The sequence below is a fragment of the Aegilops tauschii genome, chromosome 2 (genome assembly GCF_002575655.3).
Source record: "Aegilops tauschii subsp. strangulata cultivar AL8/78 chromosome 2, Aet v6.0, whole genome shotgun sequence".
NCBI classification, from domain to species: Eukaryota; Viridiplantae; Streptophyta; class Magnoliopsida; order Poales; family Poaceae; genus Aegilops; species Aegilops tauschii.
This window is the reverse complement of record NC_053036.3, coordinates 5,444,665-5,468,178: the sequence shown is the minus strand read 5'-3', so window position 1 is coordinate 5,468,178 and position 23,514 is coordinate 5,444,665. Positions and strand designations below refer to the sequence as shown.

At 44.6% G+C, this 23,514-nt stretch overlaps 2 protein-coding genes, 1 long non-coding RNA gene, 5 other non-coding genes and 1 pseudogene across 9 annotated transcripts in view; 8 read left to right on the top strand and 1 right to left on the bottom strand.

The window, feature by feature from the left end:
- The first annotated feature begins 1,522 nt into the window (after nt 1–1,522).
- Nucleotides 1,523–6,148, top strand: LOC109777834 (uncharacterized). Of its 2 annotated transcripts, XM_020336393.3 has the most exons (6): nt 1,529–1,814; nt 1,910–2,012; nt 2,666–2,739; nt 2,847–3,473; nt 5,558–5,638; nt 5,744–6,148. In XM_020336393.3, exons 1-6 carry the CDS (start codon nt 1,605–1,607, stop codon nt 5,774–5,776), a joined length of 1,128 nt encoding a protein of 375 aa, XP_020191982.1. In that variant the 5' UTR covers nt 1,529–1,604; the 3' UTR covers nt 5,777–6,148. The 2 variants fall into 2 exon arrangements, with proteins under 2 accessions (XP_020191981.1, XP_020191982.1); XM_020336392.4 differs by having other exon boundaries at nt 1,523–1,814; nt 5,558–5,993.
- Nucleotides 3,608–3,720, top strand: LOC120975168 (small nucleolar RNA snoR103; annotated as a pseudogene).
- LOC120975167 (small nucleolar RNA snoR103) lies at nt 4,014–4,121 on the top strand. Its single transcript, XR_005770995.1, has one exon. It is a non-coding gene; the product is annotated as a small nucleolar RNA snoR103 (small nucleolar RNA).
- Nucleotides 4,311–4,417, top strand: LOC120975158 (small nucleolar RNA snoR103). Its single transcript, XR_005770988.1, has one exon. It is a non-coding gene; the product is annotated as a small nucleolar RNA snoR103 (small nucleolar RNA).
- Nucleotides 4,489–4,595, top strand: LOC120975160 (small nucleolar RNA snoR103). Its single transcript, XR_005770990.1, has one exon. It is a non-coding gene; the product is annotated as a small nucleolar RNA snoR103 (small nucleolar RNA).
- On the top strand, nt 4,634–4,740 carry LOC120975159 (small nucleolar RNA snoR103). Its single transcript, XR_005770989.1, has one exon. It is a non-coding gene; the product is annotated as a small nucleolar RNA snoR103 (small nucleolar RNA).
- LOC120975165 (small nucleolar RNA snoR103) lies at nt 4,945–5,053 on the top strand. The gene has a single exon (XR_005770994.1). It is a non-coding gene; the product is annotated as a small nucleolar RNA snoR103 (small nucleolar RNA).
- A 768-nt stretch (nt 6,149–6,916) lies between the features above and the next one.
- LOC120974817 (uncharacterized) lies at nt 6,917–8,891 on the top strand. The gene is made up of 3 exons (XM_040401267.3): nt 6,917–7,097; nt 7,211–7,276; nt 8,656–8,891. Exons 1-3 carry the CDS (start codon nt 7,050–7,052, stop codon nt 8,692–8,694), a joined length of 153 nt encoding a protein of 50 aa, XP_040257201.1. The 5' UTR covers nt 6,917–7,049; the 3' UTR covers nt 8,695–8,891.
- Nucleotides 8,892–14,201: 5,310 nt separating this feature from the next.
- LOC120974803 (uncharacterized) overlaps nt 14,202–23,514 on the bottom strand; it is a 40,822-nt gene continuing 31,509 nt past the window's right edge. The window contains exons 3-4 of the long non-coding RNA XR_012203683.1: nt 15,035–15,079; nt 14,202–14,254 (exon numbers count right to left, since the gene is read on the bottom strand). This is a non-coding gene — a long non-coding RNA (uncharacterized lncRNA). The remainder of the gene's footprint in view (nt 14,255–15,034; nt 15,080–23,514) is intronic.

Below are 23,514 nucleotides of genomic sequence, written 5' to 3'. Positions count from 1 at the left end.
GATCCCCCGTATGATTTCGTTCGGCAGGGGAAACCCACAGAGCGAACGTCTCCCTGTCGACAAGCCTTTTCCCTACGAAACAAAAAGGAACAAAAAGCCCACTAATAGCTAACTCAATGAAAAAGCCAAGATTTTGTTTTTCCTATGATAATAAAATCCCATTTTTTGCTTTGCTACAAAAAAATGCCATAACTTTAAAAGAAAGAAAACTACTAGGGAAAATTCCAAAATATTGCAGTTCGAGTTTGACCAAACTATTTATGATCCGCCATCATATTATTTTTACAATGGCAAGGTTTACAAAAAAACATTTTTGATTCCTAAGAAATACATGGCAAAGCAGCCATGGAAAAATTTCAAATTGTCATGGCAGAAAAAAAATCAAAATTGATTTATCTTCAGCGGAGAGGTGCATTGTAGTGGATTCAATCTTGCGGTGACCTTGCTCTGTGACAGGAGGGGTGATAAGACACATTTTGTATTGTTGCTACTAAGGATCAAACGACGGGGTTCGGTCATATTAGTTGATCATATTCTATCTATATTATGTCATCTTGCTTAATGCGTTATTTTTATTTTTTACTTTTATTATTATATCTATCACGGCTAGATTTGATACTTGCGACCGGTAATAATATGCCGCGAGCTCCTATTTTAGATGCTATTTCTATCACTTATGTTTTATGTTTCCTATTTTCGTGTGCATATTATTTAAAAGCAGCAAAATTCTAGCCAATTTTAGAAAACAGTTAATCATGGTCAGCCGTGCTTAAGCGCCCTTTCACTTCACTGATGTTTACCGCTTTTCTGAACATTGCTCGTACCCAATATTGGACACAAACTCAACAGTTGAGATGAAGGGGAGAGAGCAGGGACAAAACCTTCATAGCACCCACAAGAACACAAGAAAAATCCCGTTAAATCTAGAATAGGGCATTTTACCGTATGGATAAAGTAAAGTACTAGGTCAAAATAAACAAACCTCTCGAAGGTAAGTAAAGTAAACCGAGACATGTTTTTTTTGCTTGCCAAAAATGACATGTGTGTTTAAAAGAGACAAAAAAATATGTTAGAGACAAGTGTTCACCTCTCTCCTATAACCACGTCGCCACACCCCAAAATCATTTGCCATTAGAAAACTCTCATTCAGTAGTGAGACAAAGTCTTAATGCTCAAACATCGGTCGGGGGACGCACCCCGAGCCTAGCAGGCAATGAAGAACCTAGAGATTGAGGTTTGCCAGGGCAACGGCCGATGAAGGACTATTGCGTTGCGCCCGCCGCCGGAGACCCGGGGTGACATCCCCTGCTGACCCCGGTGGTGGATTCACGAGACCACACCCTCGCTGCCTCCTCGCCCACGCCCAAGGAGACACCTCCATGGCCATGGAGCAAGATATTAATTTGAGGGGTTTTTTTTCCTAAAAAATGTGAGGTTTTTTTTATTTAAGCAAAAAAAACCCTGAAACGAGAGGAGCTCATCTCTGTCTCTATAATATAAACCGGCCCCCATCAACGGTCGTTCCCGGCTCCCCAAACCCCGCCCGCACTCTTCAGGTGAAAAGACGGAAACGCCCACCGCTCCACCCTGATTCGAACCCATCCATGGCTGGCGGCGGCGGCGCGTCGCCGGCGCGGGAGGGCGGCCGGGAGGAGTGGCTGCGCGTCTACGACCGGATGGTGGCCGTCCTGCGCAAGAGCCACCGGGACGTGGAGGCGCTGCTCGCCGACCGCACGCGCCTCGAGGCCGTCCTCAAGATCCAGCACGACTTCTGGCTCCACCGCGACGCCGTCCTCCGGGACCGCCTCGACGAGGTACGCCGCTCCCTCCCCCCTCCTCCCTGATTCTATCCTTCTCCGACGAGGTCTGGCCGGCCGGCGGCTGACGCTCGCTAGGGTTTCGCTGGCAGACGCGGAGGGTGGAGGACTGCCTGCGGCGGGGCGACGCCGCCAAGCTCGACCTGCTCCTCGGCGACAAGGACCTGGAGGTGCGCCGCCACCGGATCTACATCGGTAAGACCACAAAATCCCCAACCCTCCTCCCCCTATGTGCCGTTCTTGTCGATTTGGTGGCAGAAATCCCGGGGCATGGGCTCTCCCGGAGGATTTAGGTAGCTTGAGGCGCGAAAGCCGGCATCTTTTTGGGCGCAGGGGTTGTTTCCGGAGGCCTATCCGCTGCCACACCCGCCAAATGTTCCATCTTTGCTTGCGTTTGCTGTGCAATGCTTGGGTTGAGATTGTTGCGATGCTTGCTGCGGCATGCCTGATGTGAATTTCGTCACGATTCCCTGATGTACCAGTGCTGCTGTGCTGGTTTAGTTATTTCTATGTTTCGCCCTATAGAAGTTTTAGGGAGGTTGTATGCTAACTAACTAAATGTACTCTATATGTTAGTAGTATTGTTTGGGCTTCAAAAGTTGTTAATCGCGGTGGCAGTTCATACATCGTTGCACCGTTGGACGCCAAAGCGGTAGTCCAACGATGACATTTTTTCATGTCCACATCTTATCTCTCCATTCACATTCATCAAGAACCGATAGTCCTGGTGATTGTTACCCACTTAAAATAACAGCTAGTGCTTTGCTTTTTTCCATATGGAATAATGTTTCCTAACGATTTGTGTTGCTACTGGTTGCTAATATCATTGTGTTTTGTGTTTGATGTAGAACACCAAGATGGCGACTTGGAGGATTTCAAAAGGGATGCAGCTGCTTTGGCTGAAGAAAACAATGCGCTGAAGGTACTTTACCAAAACACGGTTGCATTACCCACAAGCACGCAGTAAAAACTTGTCCATCACGTTAATTGTTGTTTTGTGTCTGCTCCTTTCTTCTTTCTTAACTTCAGATAAAACTGAAGGAAGCTGAAAGTTGTGCCGAGCTCAGCGAGCCGACTACAGACCCCGAGCACAGTGGAAGAGATTTGAGAGCGGAGATAAGGAAGCTAAAGAAAGCCTATAAGGCCCTGAGCTCGCAGAAGGAGAGTGAGGTTTCCGCGTTACTTGCAGAAAAGGATTTCGTGTGGAACCAGTACAAGACAATGGAGAAGGACTACGAGACGCTCCTTAAGAAGAAGAAGATGGAGGCAGCACAGGCTACTGAAGCAGCAGAAAAGCTTCAGCAGAAGGTGGAGGAGCTGCAACTGCAAGTGGTAGCCCAGAAGAAGGATGACGATGTTGGCAGATTGCAAGCAGAAGCTAATGATGCCAAAAAGAAGATGCTGGTTCTTGAGGATAAGCTACAAAAAATGCACTCCCTGGTCAGTGAGAAAGACGATGAAATCCAAAAACTCAAGAGTGGGCACCTTCAGGCTAGTCAAAAGCGGAAGAAGGATATCAGCGGGACACATAGAAGATCTAGGTCTGAAGGTCCATCTGTACGGGGCAAGTCTAAAGGTATTCCTCGGAGGCAAATGGCAGAAGAAGATCAACCTGAGACCAGTCAGAAGCGTCAGTGTGCCTCTTCGTTATCAAGTGTAAGTATTCCATTCCCAAGTACATCATTCATGTACTGAGCTAGTGACATGCTCCACTGATAACCTAGACGCTAAGTTCCTGTTACAGAAAAAATTAACTTCTCCTGTGACTGTAATGTCTAATTCTTGGCAGGCTGCATGAGTTGCATTTTTCTGTAAATATGGACAAAGAGTAATGTTGATGTAATTTTAGTGAGTATTATTTGAGTTGCAAGTGCTCATAAAGTAAAAGTGCCATCACACCTACTGAAGTACATTCTTAAAGAAGTCAGAACCAGGCAAAATACGCCTCGACTTACCAGTTTAACCTTGTACTGCTAGTTTGTTCATCTATATGTGTAAACAAACCTAACCTGCAGAGAGGAAATGTTATGCATCTTATTGCATTTTAAACCCCCTTCCTCATCAGCTACAATGTCTTAATTCTTTGTATGCTGCATGAGTCTCCATCTGCTTTTGTTCATAAATAGTAAAATCTGCAATTTACTTGCATCAGTAGCAACCTTTCACCAATAATTGTAATGTCCAATTCTTGGCAAGCCGCCTCAGCTGTGTCTTGCTGTAAATTTGGACAAAGAGTTAGCTTGATGGATTTTAGGTGAGCATCATGTTCCTTGCTAGGTGCTCATGAAGGACCATCACAGATGAATTCAATGGGAATAAGGACATGGCCAAATATGTTCCTTGCTTTCACCATATCACTTTCAACCTTACGTGTAACCTTGCATTACTGGTTTTTTCATCTATATGCAGAAGCAAGGACCATCCTGCAGAGTAAAATAACATACCACTCTTATGGCACTAACCAAGTGCTCATCTGTCCTAATTCTTGGTAGGCCGCATGAGTTGTGTCCTGCTGTAAATATGGACAAATAATAAGGTTGATGGAATTTAGGTGAGCATCGTGTGAGTCGTAGATGCTCATAAAGGACCATCAAATATACACTTGGGAGACTAATAATAGGACATGACACTGTAAACCTTTTTGCTCATCTATGTCCTAATTCTTGGTAGGCCGCATAAGTTGCATCCTGCTGTAAATATGGACAAATAATAATGTTGATGGAATTTAGATGAGCATCATGTGAGTCGTAGATGCTCATAAAGGACCACCATACACTTAACCCTTTTTACTCGTCAATGTCCTAATTCTTGGCAGGCTGCGTAAGATGCACCCTGCTGTAAATATGGACAAATAGTAATGTTGATGGAATTTAGATGAGCATCATGGGAGTCGTAGGTGCTCATAAAGGACCATCATAGATACACTTGTGATACCAGTAGTAGGATGGCAACATATGCTGTTTTCATTATCAGTATTTCATCTGAACTATTTCTACACCTGAGGTGGCTAGTTTTTTGTCTGCGTGCATAGTCCAAAATTACGTGACAATGAGGGGGCCTCTCATCTTTGCCTGTGTCGCTTTGAATTTTCGGTCTCACATATTATGATGTCCTAATTCTTGGTGGGCTGCATGAGTTGCATCTTGCTGTAAATATGGACGAACAGTAAACTGACGGAAACTAGGTGAGAGTGTTCTTGAAGTCTTGAATGCTCACAACAGGACTGTCGCATAGTTTCCTCGAGACTATTGAGAAACTTCCGGTTTCCGAATATCTCTGCAATCACAATCAAAGTTTTAACTATATCATGGACAAGAGCGATCCTTTACATGCTTTAGAAGTGTTGAGCATCAAAGTTTTATACAAATGTTGGCACCGAGCCTAATGTGAGCTTTGAATATGTAAGTTGCAGGTTGAGGTTAATTGAACCTAATGTGCTTGGTTTTGAGTGCTAGGAAGTTCTATTTTTTGTTCTTATGAACCTGAACCAACAGTATAAGTAGTAGCTTCAGGATTTTAGGATGGTGCAATGTTTATCATCGTATTGAAAGTTTGCCCTGTTATTAAATGTTTTCTGAAAGTGTATTGTGGTTTTTTTTCCGGGTTTTCTTTTGTACCCTTGTTCTCCTGTGGTGCAACCGAGCTGCTAAAAGTATTATCTATGGATGCACTGAGTTTATTTTAGTGTTCTACTATGTGGAGGATAATGTGTGCTGACAGAACACCATTGCTGCGTGCAGGGACTGGCGCTCCGGCGCTGCTCCTCGAGGATGACGCACCTGAAACCCGCGTCATCGTCGTCGTCGCCTGCCCCCCAGCAGGTACTCTTCCACTCCAGTTTCAAGGTCCCAAAGCTGAAGGCCCCCGCCCCTCCTCCCCCTCCTCCCTCGTAGTAGTCTGATCTAATGGTGTCCTGACATGTGCAGCTGCTGTTAGACCTCCGCGACGGCGGTGTTTAGGTGTGTGGAGTTAGCGATCAGGTTTAATCTTTATCTTTGCGCCACACGCTCACTGGAAGCGGCGATTGTGTTTTGTAACCAACATCCTCGCCCTTATTTTGGAGGCCCTTTTGTAACATATTTGCGGGCGCTGCGCGAACGGGAGAGCTCACTGACCGGTGTATGTATGTATGTATGTGTGTGTGTTTATTAACCATGTGGTGCCCTGGGGCCTGAATCCGCGAGGTGTTTGAGATGTGACGCAAACTCCCCTCAGTCATATGTGTGTGCTTGTGTCGGTTGGTGTATAAAATGTTGAGTGGAAGTGTGAGAGGACATAAATGTTCATACTGTTGATGATTACAGGGTTTGCTTGAGTTTGTGTTTGGGGAATTTGAAACTGGCACTTGTTGTGTAGCAATTTGAATTTGCGTTTTGGCGAATTCGTTTAGGGTTTTCAATGGCCATGTTGCGTTATCCGCATAAGTATGGGGGAATTTACTTTGGATGCCTGTGCCCTGCTGTAACCCATTTCAGAGGAACGTCATAATACTCCATATCGCTACAAATGAAATATCGGATTTCTAAGCATGGCAAATCGAACGTTTTATGTGACAAATTATGTTAAAATTGTTTGGCTTTGCCATGGTTAAAAATGCGGTGTCATATCTCTAGCAGCCCTCTCCTCCATTTGTATCGAGGCGGATATGTTAACACCTTTGCAATTTCCCGCGATGTCTTGCAGCAACTAGTCCTCTCCTCCATGTGGTGCTGGTCTTTATGTATACAAACCTCACTAGACGGGCGGTGATTTCATTGGTGGAAAAACCGTTTGCGCTATCGCATCACCAGCCGGCAAAACTAGGGCAAGCGAGCGAGCTGCACACGAGAGAAGGGCGATGCTGCGAAAAATAACTAGAAAACGGTTGGAAATCGTAAATTCCCCTGTTGTTTATGTAGATTCTTAGCAAAAAAAAGAAAGAAAAGAAAACAAACTTGCAAACACTAGTTAAGAAGAAAAAAACCAGGATTCCAAGACCGAAGAAACTCTTCTTCTTGGAGCACAAGAAGAACCCCCAGCCACTGCCACGCGGGCCCCACCTGCCCATCGTCGCCGCGGGCCGACGGTACAGGCCCGGCCCACCTGGATCCCACCCCCCTTTATCATCCCTCTGGTCGCCTTCTCACCCACGAAAGAGAGAGAGAGAGAGAGAAGAGGAGCACTCGACCCCGCCGTCGCAGCGCCAACCAAACCCTCGTCGTCGTCTCCGATCCCGCCGTCGCCGCCGCAGCCATGCCGTTCACCCCGGGACCCTACTCCGGCAAGAGCACCCTCGCCCTCGTAAGCACTCCGACCCTCGCGCCCCTCCCTCCCCCCGATTCGTCCGCGGATCAGATCTGGCTGGCTGACTGACTGACTGACCCGCCTCTTGTTCCCCCCCTCGCGATTTGCAGGTCGCCAGGGTCTCCGCCGTCGGCATCGGCGTCGTCTACGGCTCCGTCAAGCTCGGCATCCTCAAGGTATGGTGACGCCGCCCGGATCCCCCGACCCCCTTCCTTTGTCTCTGGTACCGCCGCGCGATCGATGCGATTTTGGTAGCGTCGGATGTGGGTTGGTGCCCCCCGGTGGTTGCTAGGGTTAGGAGCCTCTTTGGTCCTAAAGGCTGGAGCGAATCTGAGATTATTAGCATCTATTGTTGCCTTCGGAGATGGGGTTGGGGTTGAAATGTCTAAAAAGACTTGTATTTAGGAACGGAGGAAGTAGCTGATTTGCTGGTTGATTATTCATTCTTCTTGTTTGGTCTGTGTCGCCGCGCTTGGCCTGGGCCGTCTTGTCATGTGGGTGGCCACTACCGCAAGTAGTTCCTACCAGCTCTATTCCACCCCCTAGCAATTACTCTTTGTCTCTTGGCTGGGTAATTATTCCTTTTCCTATAACTGTATTGGCCTGGTTGGACGATTTGTTTGTTGATAGGGTCATATAGCATCCCTATCATGCACTAACTCTGATGACTTATTAGCATGTACTGTTAGTTTTAATTAATGATATGTAGTAGCATCATGGAGTGGTTCTGAGGACTTGTTAGCATCTTCTGTTAGGTCCACATGTAAAGGGAAATCCCACCTCCGCCTGCTTCATGATCCTACCTGCTTGCTGTCATGTGAATTCTTCTGCTGTTATCTGACAGTTGAGCCTGATGCATAGTTGCAACATGCCACTGCTTAATTTGTACTCCCCCCATTCCTAAATACATGACATTTTGGTAGGAGGTTGTATCACTCATGGCGCGTTTGTTGTATTCAAGTAATTTACATCTTGCCTGATTGCTCGCTGGGGCGTCTATCAATGATCTCTATAGATTTAGGGACTTTTGTTTCTATGCCTTGCTCGGCGGCATTTTGAGCACACTTGATATAAAACAATTCGACTTGTATAAATGAAACCATACTTGTCAAATATCTTGGTATCGCTGCTGAATCATAACATCTTGTGTTCTGCTTCAGCCGTCATTAAGGAAAACACTTGTCTTCATTGAAATTGTGTCACGTACGACAGTCTAGGATCCGATTTTCATACGACCAGTAATCCAACGATGCTGCTCCCCTCTGTTCATTTCTCGTACGTGTAGCAATGTTCTATCTTCATAGCAGGCTTGTTGTTAGAGATGATAATAATGTTCATCTCGTTTTCGCGCCCCCTATCTTGTTTACGTTTAGCAGATCCATTGAACTGCTTAGCGTAAGTTGGTTATCTTTTCCTGTCTCTGCTGCATTATGATGTAGATATGCTTTTCTGTACACTGAATCGGTGTCTAAATCAAAGATGTTTGCAATTCTTTTCCCTTGTTACCATCGAACCATCTTCTTACAGTTGCATGCTTCTTTTTTTGGCTGTCCAGATGACCAAGCCCAAGGAGGAAGCAGCTGCTCATCACTGAGGACAAGTAGCTCCAGCGGGTTGACGCCGTAGATTCGCAATGTACCTTCTATATGCCCATCCGGTTCTGTGATTTGTGTCTTGAAACCCAAAAAACCCCAGGCCCATGTGGGAGCTGAACCTTAGTTTTTTGCTTGGTGGAAAATAATATCCTCGGCTGAATCGACTTGAAATCAGGAAGAGTGAAACTTTAAATCATTTCCTTTTGCGTGGTGCTGCGATCCAGACCCAGTGTTTGTTGTCTCATCTAGATTTTGCCGTGCAACCTGATTGGCTGGTCTAGTATAGCGAGCATCTTTGCGACTGAATTTATGTGTGTTGTACATAGTTCAACCAAACGCTCTTAATGAGGCAAATTTAACAATTTTGACCTCGAAACGAAATAAATTCACAAAATGAACTGGGTGTGAAATAATTTCACACCCCTGACCCTTTTGTGTAGCGCCCGTCACGCCGGCGCCACACCCTACGGTGCAGCGCCTAGCTCCGGGGCGTTGCACCTCTGTCCATCGTGGCAGCCCGCACCCAGCAGTGCAACGCCTCCGAGCTAGGCGCTGCACTGTGACTTATCCAGCCACTTGGCTGGGCCCCCTCCCCCACCCACCCCCCCCACCACACACTCTCTCACTCTCTCCCCGAGCTTTGCCCCCTCTCCCCCTCTCTCCCCCTCTCAAGTCTTCTTCCAAATCTTGCAAATTTGAAGAATTTGTCCGTGGATTTCGAAGTCAAACCCTCCCTCAAGGTAATAATCTCCGATCCCCTTGTTTTGATCCAAGTAAAGTTCTCCCATTGCTCATTTGTTGCTAGTTTGGGGAAACCCTAGTTTTGTTTGGATCTAGAGATTTGCATGGAGATGTGAGATGTTTGTTTGCCAATTTCTATGATTAGGCTTTGTTAGTATGCTAGGGTTATTCTTATGGGTGTTCTTATGTTAGTGCTAGGGTTAGGTTTAGGGCTAGGGTTATGGTTATGGTTAGGGTTAGGGTTAGGGTTATGGTTAGGGTTAGGGTTGTTTCATATATATATTAGGTTTTGTATTCCGTGTTAATCCATGGATTAGTACTCATGGAAGCAATGTTACCTTGTGTTCTTTGAATGCTTATAGGGATGGGAAGAACATGTGTGTTTGTTCATCATGGGGACAAAGACGCCTTTTTGAAAGGCAATAAAGAACCGGACCCGGATGAGTTTGACATGGTGTTTGATAGTAGTCCTAGCTATGCGGAGCTCTTGCAACAAGTTAGGAAAGATTTGAATTGGATGGACCCTAGTGATATCATTGAGTTGGAGGGAAGGCATAATGTTGGTTTTGGAATGCACATCCGTTGGAAGACAATGCGTGTCAACTCGGAGCAACGTTGGGTTGCATACAAGGAGACGGTGGCCGAATCACTAGGCAAGGCTCTTGAGTTATTTGCAACGAAGAAGGTTGATTCAAGTTTGCATTTGGACTTGAACCGGAACCCCTCCCCTTTGGTTGCTAGTAGCCCCCCACCCTTGAAGCGAGATGAAATTGTTGAACCTCTTTTGACCCAAGAAGTGAGGCCAACATTGAGCCCGTATAGAAACAACCAAGATGAATCTTTGCAAGAGGACAATGATGAGTATGCGGACGATGACAATGAAGTTGATCTCCATGACAACAATGTGGGCGATCTCGACAAATATCATTTGCAAGAGACAATGGACCATTCCATCCCTTTTTCCCGTGCATATGCATCGGACTCGGATGACGATGGTCCTGATGAACAAGTTGATGCGGAGGGGTTCACGGTGAAGGAGGCCGAAGCTTTCGAGAAGGTATTTGGTCGGGATCATCGGACTACATTGTTCAAGGATGTTAGTCTCGCGGATGAAGCCGTGGTAGATGGTGGCCAATGTGTACCTCTTGGGGTTAGGCCAAGCTTTCACCGTGATTTGGTAGACGACAAGAACCGGATTGCTAAAGGTTCTAAGTTCGACAGCTTGTTGGATTTGAAGATGTGGCTCGACAACTACTCGGTTACGCATTATCGTCCACACGAGGTGGTGCACTCGGACGTCAATGTGCGCTACACGGTTGCATGTGCATGTGAAGATGAAAAGGAGGTCCAACTTGGACTTACAAGAGGCCGTGGTGGTGGTAGAGGTCGTGGAAAGGAGGTCCAACAAGGAGTGGCAAGACGCCGTGGCGGTTGTCCGTGGATTGTGCGTGCAAGACCATGGAAAGGAGGTCCTACTTGGCATGTAGTGAGTTGTGTGCCAACTCACATGTGCCAAGGCAAAAGGGTGGATGGCAAGATTGTGTCCGAAGACCACAAACAACTCACGTCCGAGTTCATCGCTTACAGGCTCTCCAACTCAATATCCACACTTCCAATAATGAGCGTCCAACAACCTTGTGAAAGCCATCTTTCATTACAAGGTGAAATACGGCAAGGCATGGAAGGCAAAGCAAGCCACATTTAAGATGTTGTATGGTACATGGGAGGAAGCATACAACCGAATCCCTAGGTTGTTGTTAGCCATGGCCGCGACAAACCCGGGCATGGTTCATGTGGTCGAGCCTCATGGGCACCAAACAACGGTTCATGAAGGAAGGAAAGTCAGAGTACTTGGCCGTGCTTTTTGGGCGTTCGAGCAATGTGTGAGGGCTTTCGAACATTGTAGGCCGGTCATCGCAATTGATGGCACGTTCTTGACCGGACAATACAAGGACACCTTGTTGGTTGCGATAGCAAGTGATGCCAATAACCGGGTGTTGCCATTGGCATTTGCTTTGGTTGAGGTGGAAAACAATGACAACTAGGAGTGGTTTCTGCATCTTTTGAGGACGAAGGTGTTACCCGCTGAAAGGGAAATTTGTGTCATATCGGATCGGAATCAAGGAATTTGCTGCAAGAGCGCATTGATAATGTATCAATGAAGTGAAAAGGAAACAACTTCATACCTGTCGATACAAGTAAGCTAGTGTCGCCGAACCCCAACTCCATTTGCTATCGAAGACGGTCAACGCCTTCAGCCACATCCATGGAGCATTCTTGCCTGTGCCATCAGCAAACATTGTCCTGGATATCACGTACCACATGTAGACACGAGCATATGTCTTCACCATGTCCTCATTAGCATTATCAAGGCAATGACAGAAGTTCGATGATATCCACGTGAAAGTAGCGCCCGCTGCGACTCTTTCCTTCTTCTTATCTTCTGCTTCTGGTTTCCGAGGCTCCGGAGGAACCATACCGATAAGGGCTTGCATCTGCGCGCGCCACCCATCAGAATCGGTGTTCATACATAAAGGATTGCCATCGATAGGAAGACCGGTGATCATAGCAATATCCTGCAGCGTCACGGTCATCTCCCCGGTCCGAAGATGGAAAGTGTGTGTCTCCGGCCTCCAATGATCAATAAGCGCGGTGAGTGCTGCAGCATTGTTGGGTGGCGTCGACCGGCCGACCAACTGAATGAAAGGGAGAAGTCATGCCTCCCTTACATACGGTGTGTACGGCTCATCATAGCGCATCCCTCCAAGGCTGATCCCGTGAGACCGAAGCTTCAGAGGTGCAAGCTCCTACAAACAAACAAATCATAACATTACATATGGGGCATTTGTGTTTGAAAAAATACGAAATTCATAACACCGGCCACTTTCAGTATTACCCGCTGCTGCACCGACATAGCGTACGACCGGTGTTGTTTGTCCCAATGATCATCGAGAAGCCAAACCATCCTAACAATTTCAACAAAGCATTCTTGTCAACACGATTATCTTTTCAATTCAAAAAAACTAAAGTAGGCCTACTACATGCAAGATTCAAAGCATATGTATCCAAAGCATTTTTCTCAATACGAGTATAATTTCAGTACAAATAAACTAAACTAGGCCTACTTCATACAAATAACTTTTCCATAGAAATAACATGTCAATCTATATATCCAAACTATATAAATAACATGTCAACCTATCTATCCAAACCACATTTTAATCTAACAAGGGTTCCCCAAATCTAATATATGCAAGATTCAAACAAAAGTTCCCTAAATCTAATACATGCAAGATTCAAACAAGGGTTCCCCAAATCTTCAAAATATAATATTTTCTATGGATAGAAAGAAGGGGATCGGAGGAGAGTACCTTCTACGATGGATTGGTGAAGAAATGCACGGACCAAATCGTCGGATCGGAAGGATTTGGGAGAGGGGATTGAGAGGGCGAGTGGAGAGGGCCGCCGCCCTGTTTGTTCTGTAACTGGCAATGGGGTGGGTGGGGGAGGAGAGGGCTGGCGCGGTTGCAGATAAGTCACAGTGCAGCGCCTAGCCGCTAGCTGCACATTACATGTGTAGCGCCTAGCTGCTAGGCGCTGCACATTACATGTGCGGCGCCTAGCTCGGCGGCGTTGCACTGCTGGGTGCGGGCCCATGGGCTGCCACGGTGGACAGAGGTGCAACGCCCCGGAGCTAGGCGCTGCACCGTAGGGTGTGGCGCCGGCGTGGCGGGCGCTACACAAAAGGGTCAGGGGTGTGAAATAGTTTCGCACCCAGTTCATTTTGTGAATTTATTTTGATTCCAGGTCAAAATTGTCAAATTTGCCTCTTAATGATCCCGCTCATGATTTAATTGACTGGGCGTCTTGGCTCAGCCGCGATTCATGCCGCCTGTGCTTCGTGAAGGAGGCGGCGGAGGCGCAGCAAAAAAGTTCACAGATTTGAAGAAAGTTTGAATAAAAAATAGTAAAGTTTGACAAGTCTTTGGATTTCATTTGAGAAAAGTTTATGGATTTGAATATAGTTTGTGGATTAAAAAAAGATCCTAACTAAATTTGGAGAAGTTAGTTTCTGTGGCTGCTTTCGGATCGACGACTCTTGTGACAAGAGTGATTCAAAACAGCAATCTGTGGCTGCTATGCTACACTACGCTTGGAAAGAAACTAACACATGCACGCAATCCAACAAAGCTAAGCCAACGGTAAATGACACGACCATATTGGCTGCGACAGGGGTTCCTCTTGCTATCTATCCACTGCCAAATCATTCCTTGAATGGAGTTAAGTCGATCTTGAGCGGGTACTTTCCTTTAGTGACCCGCTTTGCACAAAGAGAAAAAGAAAAATGGTGAGTGCTTAGGGAGAGGTTTGGCCTCACTATACATACCCAAGCAAGGGTGTCGAACTTACAGCGATCGCAACCAATTCCTCCAACAGCTCCTCCAAATTGCGCAATGGCTACGAACAAATGTATGTGCACAACAGTAATAAGTGAGCAGCATATCATCACACATCATGGTTGAAAATGTCTCAACAGTGAAGGAGAGGTTACCCATTGAGTTGGCCCGTCACACGGGGAATTCAGGGGGTCATCATGTACCTGTCATAGGATTGTGAAAATGATCTTACAAATATTGTTGTGTTTCTATGGATCATCATAACAAAAATGAAAGGTACAAGGAGCAAAAAACAGCATGATAGCAGCTTCATCGACCTACCTCCATGAAAATACCATCAACGCCAACTGCAACAGCAGTCCTTGCAAATGCATGGTATGAGTTCTTGTAAGCCCCCACTTGCAACCCCGCCACCATCAAGCTTACAAAACAGAATCAATGCCCGGTTGAGCACAATTGAAATCCTCAAGAGACAGTTGGTTTGGAAGAGGTTTAATTAATCAGGTCATCAATGTTTTAGTAGTTGGTCACACCATCTTAGGACATGGCTATACGGAAGAACCAAAATATAAATAATCAAAAAGTCTGAATTTCTTAGATATCATCACACCATGCATGGTTTTCGAGGTTTGGCCATGGATCATGGTTGCAGAAATATACAGGGACGGATCAGGTTGGAACATTGCCTCGTATCATATAATTCTTCCCAGTCCATATAAGTATGACGTCTGGGACATAGTTTTCATCAAACTTTTAAAACTTTCACCATCATTTTATTTTGAGAAGTTTTTACATATGATCGATTGGACATGTGAAAAATCATATTTACGGATTGGTATCAGAAAATACTTTCACAACATTTTTTTATTAAATTTAAGCAATACTAGTAGAAATTTAGTGGCAAAATTACGTTATGAACACCGTGTAGACATCTAAAATGTCATCTTTTTGAAGACATGAGGGAGCAAGTTCGCATGCAAATTTCACATTCAAGGAGGCACATAAGTAAAATTTGGTCAACTGCCACAAGTTTCCACGTAAACTATTGGCAACATTTAAACATCATGTTATTCACAAATCTCCATGACTCCGTCAAAGGGAAAAAGAAAGAAAAGAATAATTTGCTTAAGGTTGAGCAAAAATGTCTGCGAGGACAATTACCCTAAACCAAGAGAGGCATATTGGAAATAGGTGAGTTTACCTTTTTCCCAGCTGGTTGTTGTAGAGCATGTGTTACATCAGCTACCTGAAAATGCATACTTCTCTATCACTGATCTATGTCATTGTTCATGATACATTTGTAATTACCACATAACATGATATATGAGCATACAAAATAAAAAATTTATGTATATACAATTCAGCTATAGAAAGGGCAATCATCTGGTTCATGTCTAACAACAACAACAACAAAGCCTTTAGTCCCAAACAAGTTGGGGTAGGCTAGAGGTGAAACCCATAAGATCTCGCAACCAACTCATGGCTCTCACACATGGATAGCAAGCTTCCACGCACCCCTGTCCATAGCTAGCTCTTTGGTGATACTCCAATCCTTCAGGTCTCTCTTAACGGACTCCTCCCGTGTCAAATTCGGTCTACCCCGCCCTCTCTTGACATTCTCTGCACGCTTTAGCCGTCCGCTATGCACTGGAGCTTCTGGAGGCCTGCGCTGAATATGCCCAAACCATCTCAGACGATGTTGGACAAGCTTCTCTTCAATTGGTGCTACCCCAACTCTATCTCGTATATCGTCATTCCGGACTCGATCCTTCCTCGTGTGGCCACACATCCATCTCAACATACGCATCTCCGCCACACCTAACTGTTGAACATGTCGCCTTTTAGTCGGCCAACACTCAGCGCCATACAACATTGCGGGTCGAACCGCCGTCCTGTAGAACTTGCCTTTTAGCTTTTGTGGCACTCTCTTGTCACAGAGAATGCCAGAAGCTTGGCGCCACTTCATCCATCCGGCTTTAATTCGATGGTTCACATCTTCATCAATACCCCCATCCCCCTGCAGCATTGACCCCAAATACCGAAAGGTGTCCTTCTGGGGAACCACCTAGCCATCAAGGCTAACCTCCTCCTCCTCCTCCTCACACCTAGTAGTATTGAAACGGCACATCATGTACTCGGTTTTAGTTCTACTAAGCCTAAACCGTTTCGATTCCAAGGTTTGTCTCCATAACTCTAACTTCCTATTTACCCCCGTCCGACTATCGTCAACTAGCACCACATCATCCACAAAGAGCATACACCATGGGATATTTCCTTGTATATCCCTTGTGACCTCATCCATCACCAATGCAAAAAGATAAGGGCTCAAAGCTGACCCCTGATGCAGTCCTATCTTAATCAGGAAGTCATCAGTGTCGACATCACTTGTTCGAACACTTGTCACAACATTATCGTACATGTCCTTGATTACGGTAATGTACTTTGCTGGGACTTTGTGTTTCTCCAAGGCCCACCACATGACATTCCGTGGTATCTTATCATAGGCCTTCTCCAAGTCAATGAACACCATATGCAAGTCCTTCTTTTGCTCCCTATATCTCTCCATAAGTTGTCGTACCAAGAAAATGGCTTCCATGTGTTGGGGAACGTAGTAATTTCAAAAAAATTCCTACGCACACACAAGATCATGGTGATGCATAGCAACGAGAGGGGAGAGTGTTGTCTACGTACCCTCGTAGACCGTAAGCGGAAGCGTTTATCAACGCAGTTGATGTAGTCGTACACCTTCACGATCCGTCCCGATCAAGTACCGAACGTACGGCACCTCCGCGTTCAGCACACGTTCAGCTCGATGACGTCCTCGCCTTCTTGATCCAGCAAGAGGGGTGAAGTAGTAGATGAGTTCCGGCAGCACGACGGCATGGTGACGGTGTTGGTGAAGAACAATCTCCGCAGGGCTTCGCTTAAGCACTACGAAAACTATGACGGAGGATAAACTAGAGGGGACTGGGTTGCCGGCACACGGCTTGGTGTTTCTTGATGTGTCTTTGGTGCTAGCCCTGCCCCTCTATTTATATGTTGAGCCCTAGGGTCGAAACTTGGAGTAAAATCCTCCTCAAAGTCGGTTTTGCCCGAAAGGCAAGAGTCCTTCTCGGACTCCAGGGCTAGTTGCCAGGGTTCCCGGCGTCTAGCCCCTAGACACCAGGGTTCCTGGCGTCTAGCCTCTGGTCTCCGCAAAACTTCCTTTCGCACTTTCCAAAAGCCTCGTGGGCTTCCCCCTTTGGCCCAAATAAAGTGTTCTCGTACCCAAACATTTCGGGAGACATCCGGAACTCCTTCTGGTGAATTCCAGAACCCTTCCGAAGATCAAACACTACTATCACATATATCAATCTTTACCTCCGGACCATTCCGGAGTTCCTTGTCATGTCCGTGATCTCATCCGGGACTCCGAACAACATTCGGTCACCAACATACATAACTCATATAATACTATATCGGCAACGAACGTTAAGCGTGCGGACCCTACGGGTTTGAGAACTATGTAGACATGACCGAGACACCTCTCTGATCAATAACCAATAGCGGAATCTGGATGCCCATATTGGCTCATACATATTCTATGAAGATCTTTATCGGTCGAACCGCATAACAACATACGTTGTTCCCTTTGTCATCGGTATGTTACTTGCCCGAGATTCGATCGTCGGTATTTCAATACCTAGTTCAATCTCGTTACCGGCAAGTCTCTTTACTCGTTCCGTAATGCATCATCCCGCAACTAACTCATTAGTCACATTGCTTGCAAGGCTTATAGTGATGTGCATTACCGAGAGGGCCCAGAGATACCTCTCCGACAATCGGAGTGACAAATCCTAATCTTGATCTATGCCAACTCAACAAACACCATCGGAGACACCTGTAGAGCACCTTTATAATCACCCAGTTACGTTGTGACGTTTGGCAGCACACAAAGTGTTCCTCCGGTATTCGGGAGTTGCATAATCTCATAGTCATAGGAAAATGTATAAGTCATGAAGAAAGCAATAGCAACATATTAAACGATCAAATGCTAAGCTAACGGAACGGGTCAAGTCAATCACATCATTCTCTAATGATGTGAGCCCGTTAATCAAATGACAACTCATGTCTATGGTTAGGAAACATAACCATCTTTGATTCAACGAGCTAGTCAAGTAGAGACATACTAGTGACACTCTGTTTGTCTATGTATTCACACATGTACTAAGTTTCCGGTTAATACAATTCTAGAAAGAATAATAAACATTTATCATGATATAAGGAAATATAAATAACAACTTTATTATTGCCTATAGGGCATATTTCCTTCAGTCTCCCACTTGCACTAGAGTCAATAATCTAGTTCACATCGCCATGTGATTTAACACCAATATTTCACATCGTCATGTGATACAACACTCTGTAGTTCACATCGCCATGTGACCAATACCCAAATGGTTTATTAGAGTCAATAATCTAGTTCACATCGCCATGTGATTAACACCCAAAGAGTACTAAGGTGTGATCATGTTTTGCTTGTGAGAGAGGTTTAGTCAATGGGTCTGCCACATTCAGATCCGTATGTATTTTGCAAATTTCTATGTCTACAATGCTCTGCACTGAGCTACTCTAGCTAAATGCTCCCACTTTCAATATGTATCCAGATCGAGACTCAGAGTCATCTAGATCGGTGTCAAAACTTGCATCGATGTAACTCTTTACGACGAACTCTTTATCACCTCCATAACCGAGAAATATTTCCTTAGTCCTCTAAGGATAATTTTGACCAATGTCCAGTGATCTACTCCTAGATCACTATTGTACTCCCTTGCCAAACTCAGGGCAGGGTATACAATAGGTCTGGTACACAACATGGCATACTTTTTAGAACCTATGGCTGAGGCATAGGGAATGACTTTCATTCTCTCTCTATCTTCTACCGTGGTCGGGCTTTGAGTCTTACTCAACTTCACACGTTGCAATACAGTCAACAACTCCTTGTTTGACTGTTCCATTTTGAACTACTTCAAAAACTTGTTAAGGTATGTACTCATTGAAAAAACTTATCAAGCGTCTCGATCTATCTCTATAGATCTTGATGCTCAGTATGTATGTAGCTTCACCGAGGTCTTTCTTTGAAAAACTCCTTTCAAACACTCCTTTATGCTTTCCAGAAAATTCTACATCATTCCTGATCAACAATATGTCATTCACATATACTTATCAGAAAGGCTGTAGTGCTCCCACTCACTTTCTTGTAAATACAGGCTTTGCCGCAAGTCTGTATAAAACTATATGCTTTGATCAACTCATCAAAGCGTATATTCCAACTCCGAGATGCTTGCACCAGTCCATAGATGGATCACTGGAGCTTGCACACTTTGTTAGCACCTTTAGGATTGACAAAACCTTCTTGTTGTATCATATACAACTCTTCTTTAAGAAATCCATAAAGGAATGCAATTTTGACATCCATTTGCCAGATTTCATCAAATGTGGCAATTGCTAACATGATTCGGACAGACTTAGGCATCGCTACGAGTGAGAAAATCTCATCGTAGTAAACACCTTGTACTTGTCGAAAACCTTTTTGCGACAATTAGAGCTTTGTAGATAGTAACACTACTATCAGCGTACATCTTCCTCTTGAAGATCCATTTATTCTCAATGGCTTGCCGATCATCGGGCAAGTCAACCAAAGTCCATACTTTGTTCTCATACATGGATCCCATCTCAGATTTCATGGCCTTAAACCATTTTGCGGAATCTGGGCTCATCATCACTTCCTCATAGTTCATAGGTTCGTCATGGTCAAGTAACATGACCTCCAGAACAGGATTACCGTACCACTCTGGTGCGGACCGTACTCTGGTTGACCTACGAGGTTCGGTAGTAACTTTATCTGAAGTTTCATCATCATTAATCTTCCTCACTAATTGGTGTAGGCATCACTGGAACTGATTTCTGTGTTGAACTATTTTCCAATTCGGGAGAAGGTACAATTACCTCATCAAGTTCTACTTTCCTCCCACTCACTTCTTTCGAGAGAAACTCCTTCTCTAGAAAGGATCCATTCTTAGCAACGAATATCTTGCCTTCGGATCTGTGATAGAAGGTGTACCCAACAGTTACTTTTGGGTATCCTATGAAGACGCACTTCTCCAACTTGGGTTTGAGCTTATCAAGATGAAACTTTTTCATATAAGCATCGCAACCCCAAACTTTAAGAAACGACAACTTAGGTTTCTTGCCAAACCATAGTTCATACGGTGTCGTCTCAAAGGATTTAGATGGTGCCCTATTTAACGTGAATGCAGTTGTCTCTAATGCATAACCCCAAAACGATAGTGGTAAATCGGTAAGAGACATCATAGATTGCACTATATCCAATAAAGTACGGTTATGAGGTTCGGACACAGCATTATGCTGTGGTGTTCCAGGTGGCATGAATTTGTGAAACTATTCCACATTGTTTTAATTGAAGACCAAACTCGTAACTCAAATATTCGTCTCCGCGATCAGATCATAGAAACTTTATTTTCTTGTTACGATGATTTTCCACTTCAATCTGAAATTCTTTGAACTTTTCAAATGTTTCAGACTTATGTTTCATCAAGTAGATATACCCATATCTTCTCAAATCATCTGTGAAGGTCAGAAAATAACGATACCCGCCGCGAGCCTCAACACTTATCGGACCGCATATATCAGTATGTATTATTTCCAATAAGTCAGTTGTTCGCTCCATTGTTCCGGAGAACGGAGTCTTAGTCATCTTACCCATCAGGCATGGTACACAAGCATCAAGTGATTCATAATCAAGTGATTCCAAAAACCCATCAGCATGGAGTTTCTTCATGCGCTTTACACCAATATGACCTAAACGGCAGTGCCACAAATAAGTTGCACTATCATTATCAACTTTGCATCTTTTGGCATCAACATTATGAATATGTGTATCACTACAATCGAGATTCAATAAACCATTCACCTTGGGTGTATGACCACAGAAGGTTTTATTCATGTAAATAGAATAACAATTATTCTTTGACTTAAATGAATAACCATATTGCAATAAACATGATCCAATCATATTATGCTCAACGCAAACACCAAATAACATTTATTTTAGGTTCAACACTATTCCCGAAGGTAAAGGGAGTGTGCGATGGTGATCTTATCAACCTTGGAATCTCTTCCAACACACATCGTCACCTTGCCCTCAACTAGTCTTTGTTCATTTTGTAACTCCTGTTTTGAGTTACTAATCATAGCAACTGAACCAGTATCAAATACCCAGGGGCTACTATGAACACTAGTAAAGTACACATCAATAACATGTATATCATATATACTTTTGTTCAATTTGCCATCCTTCTTATCCGCCAAGTATTTGGGGCAGTTCCGCTTCGAGTGACCATTTCCTTTGTAGTAGAAGCACTCAGTTTCAGGCTTGGGTCTAGCTTTGGGCTTCTTCATGGGAGTGGCAACTTGCTTGCCATTCTTCTTGAAGTTCCCTTTCTTTCCCTTGCCCTTTTACTTGAAACTAGTGGTCTTGTCAACCATCAACATTTGATGCTTTTCTTGATTTCTACCTTCGTCGATTTCAGCATCACGAAGAGCTCGGGAATCGTTTACGTTATCCCTTGCATATTATAGTTCATCACGAAGTTCTAGTAACTTGGTGATAGTGACTAGAGAACTCTGTCAATCACTATTTTATCTGGAAGATTAACTCCCACTTGATTCAAGCGATTGTTGTACTTAGACAATCTGAGCACATGCTCACTGGTTGAGCTATTCTCCTCCATCTTGTAGGAAAAGTACTGTTAGAGGTCTCATACCTCTTGACACGGGCATGAGTATGAAGTACCAATTTCATCTCTTGGAACATCTTATATGCTCCGTGGCGTTCAAAACCTTTTTGAAGTCCCGGCTCTAAGCCGTAAAGCATGGTGCACTAAACTATCAAGTAGTCATCATACCGAGCTTGTCAAAATGTTCATAACGTCTGCATCTGCTCCTGCAATAGTTCTGTCACCTAGCGATGCATCACGGACATAATTTTTCTGTGCAGCAATGAGGAAAATCCTCAGATCACGTACCAAGTGCGCATCATTGCTACTATCATATTTCAACTTATATTTCTCTAGGAACATATAAAAATAAATGGGGAGCTACATCGCGAGCTATTGATCTACAACATAGATATGCTAATACTACCAGGACTAAGTTCATGATAAATTAAAGTTCAATTAATCATATTACTTAAGAACTCCCACTTAGATAGACATCCCTCTAGTCATCTAAATGATCACGTGATCCAAATCAACTAAACCATGTCCGATCATCCCGTGAGATGGAGTAGTTTTCAATGGTGATATCACTATGTTGATCATATCTACTATATGATTCACGCTCGAGCTTTTGCTCTCCAGTGTTCCGAGGCCATATCTGCATATGCTAGGCTCGTCAAGTTTAACTCAAGTATTCTGCGTGTGCAAAACTGGCTTGCACCCGTTGTATGTGAACGTAGAGCTTATCACACCCGATCATCACGTGGTGTCTCAGCACGAAGAACCGTCGCAACGGTGCATACGCAGGGAGAACACTTATACCATGAAATCTAGTGAGAGATCATCTAATAATGCTACCGCCGAACTAAGCAAAATAAGATGCATAAAGGATAAACATCACATGCAATCAATATAAGTGATATGATATGGCCATCATCATCTTGTGCCATTGATCTCCATCTCCAAAGCACCGTCATGATCACCATCCTCACCGGCTTGACACCTTGATCTCCATCGAAGCATCGTTGTCATCTCGCCAACTATTGCTTCTACGACTATCGCTACCGCTTAGTGATAAAGTAAAGCAATTACATGGCGATTGCATTTCATACAATAAAGCGACAACCATATGGCTCCTGCCAGTTGCCGATAACTCTGTTACAAAGCATGATCATCTCATACAATAAAATTTAGCATCATGTCTTGACCATATCAGATCACAACATGCCCTGCAAAAACAAGTTAGACGTCCTCTACTTTGTTGTTGCAAGTTTTACATGGCTGCTACGGGCTGAGCAAGAACCGTTCTTACCTACGCATCAAAACCACAACGATTTTTCGTCAAGTATGTGATGTTTTAACCTTCAACAAGGACCAGGCGTAGTCACACTCGATTCAACTAAAGTTGGAGAAACTAACACCCGCCAGCCACTTGTGTGCGAAGCACATCGGTAGAACCAGTCTCGCGTATGCGTACGCGTAATGTCGGTCCGGGCCGCTTCATCCAACAATACCGCCGAATCAAAGTATGACATGCTGGTAAGCAGTGTGACTATTATCGCCCACAACTCACTTGTGTTCTACTCGTGCATATAACATCTACGCATAGACCTGGCTCTGATGCCACTGTTGGGGAACGTAGTAATTTCAATAAAATTCCTATGCACACGCAAGATCACGGTGATGCATAGCAACGAGAGGGGAGAGTGTTGTCTACGTACTCTCGTAGACCGTAAGCGGAAGCGTTTATCAACGCGGTTGATGTAGTCGCACACCTTCACGACCCGTCCCGATCAAGTACCGAACGTACGGCACCTCCGCGTTCAGCACACGTTCAGCTCGATGACGTCCCCGCCTTCTTGATCCAGCAAGAGGGGCGAAGTAGTAGATGAGTTCCGGCAGC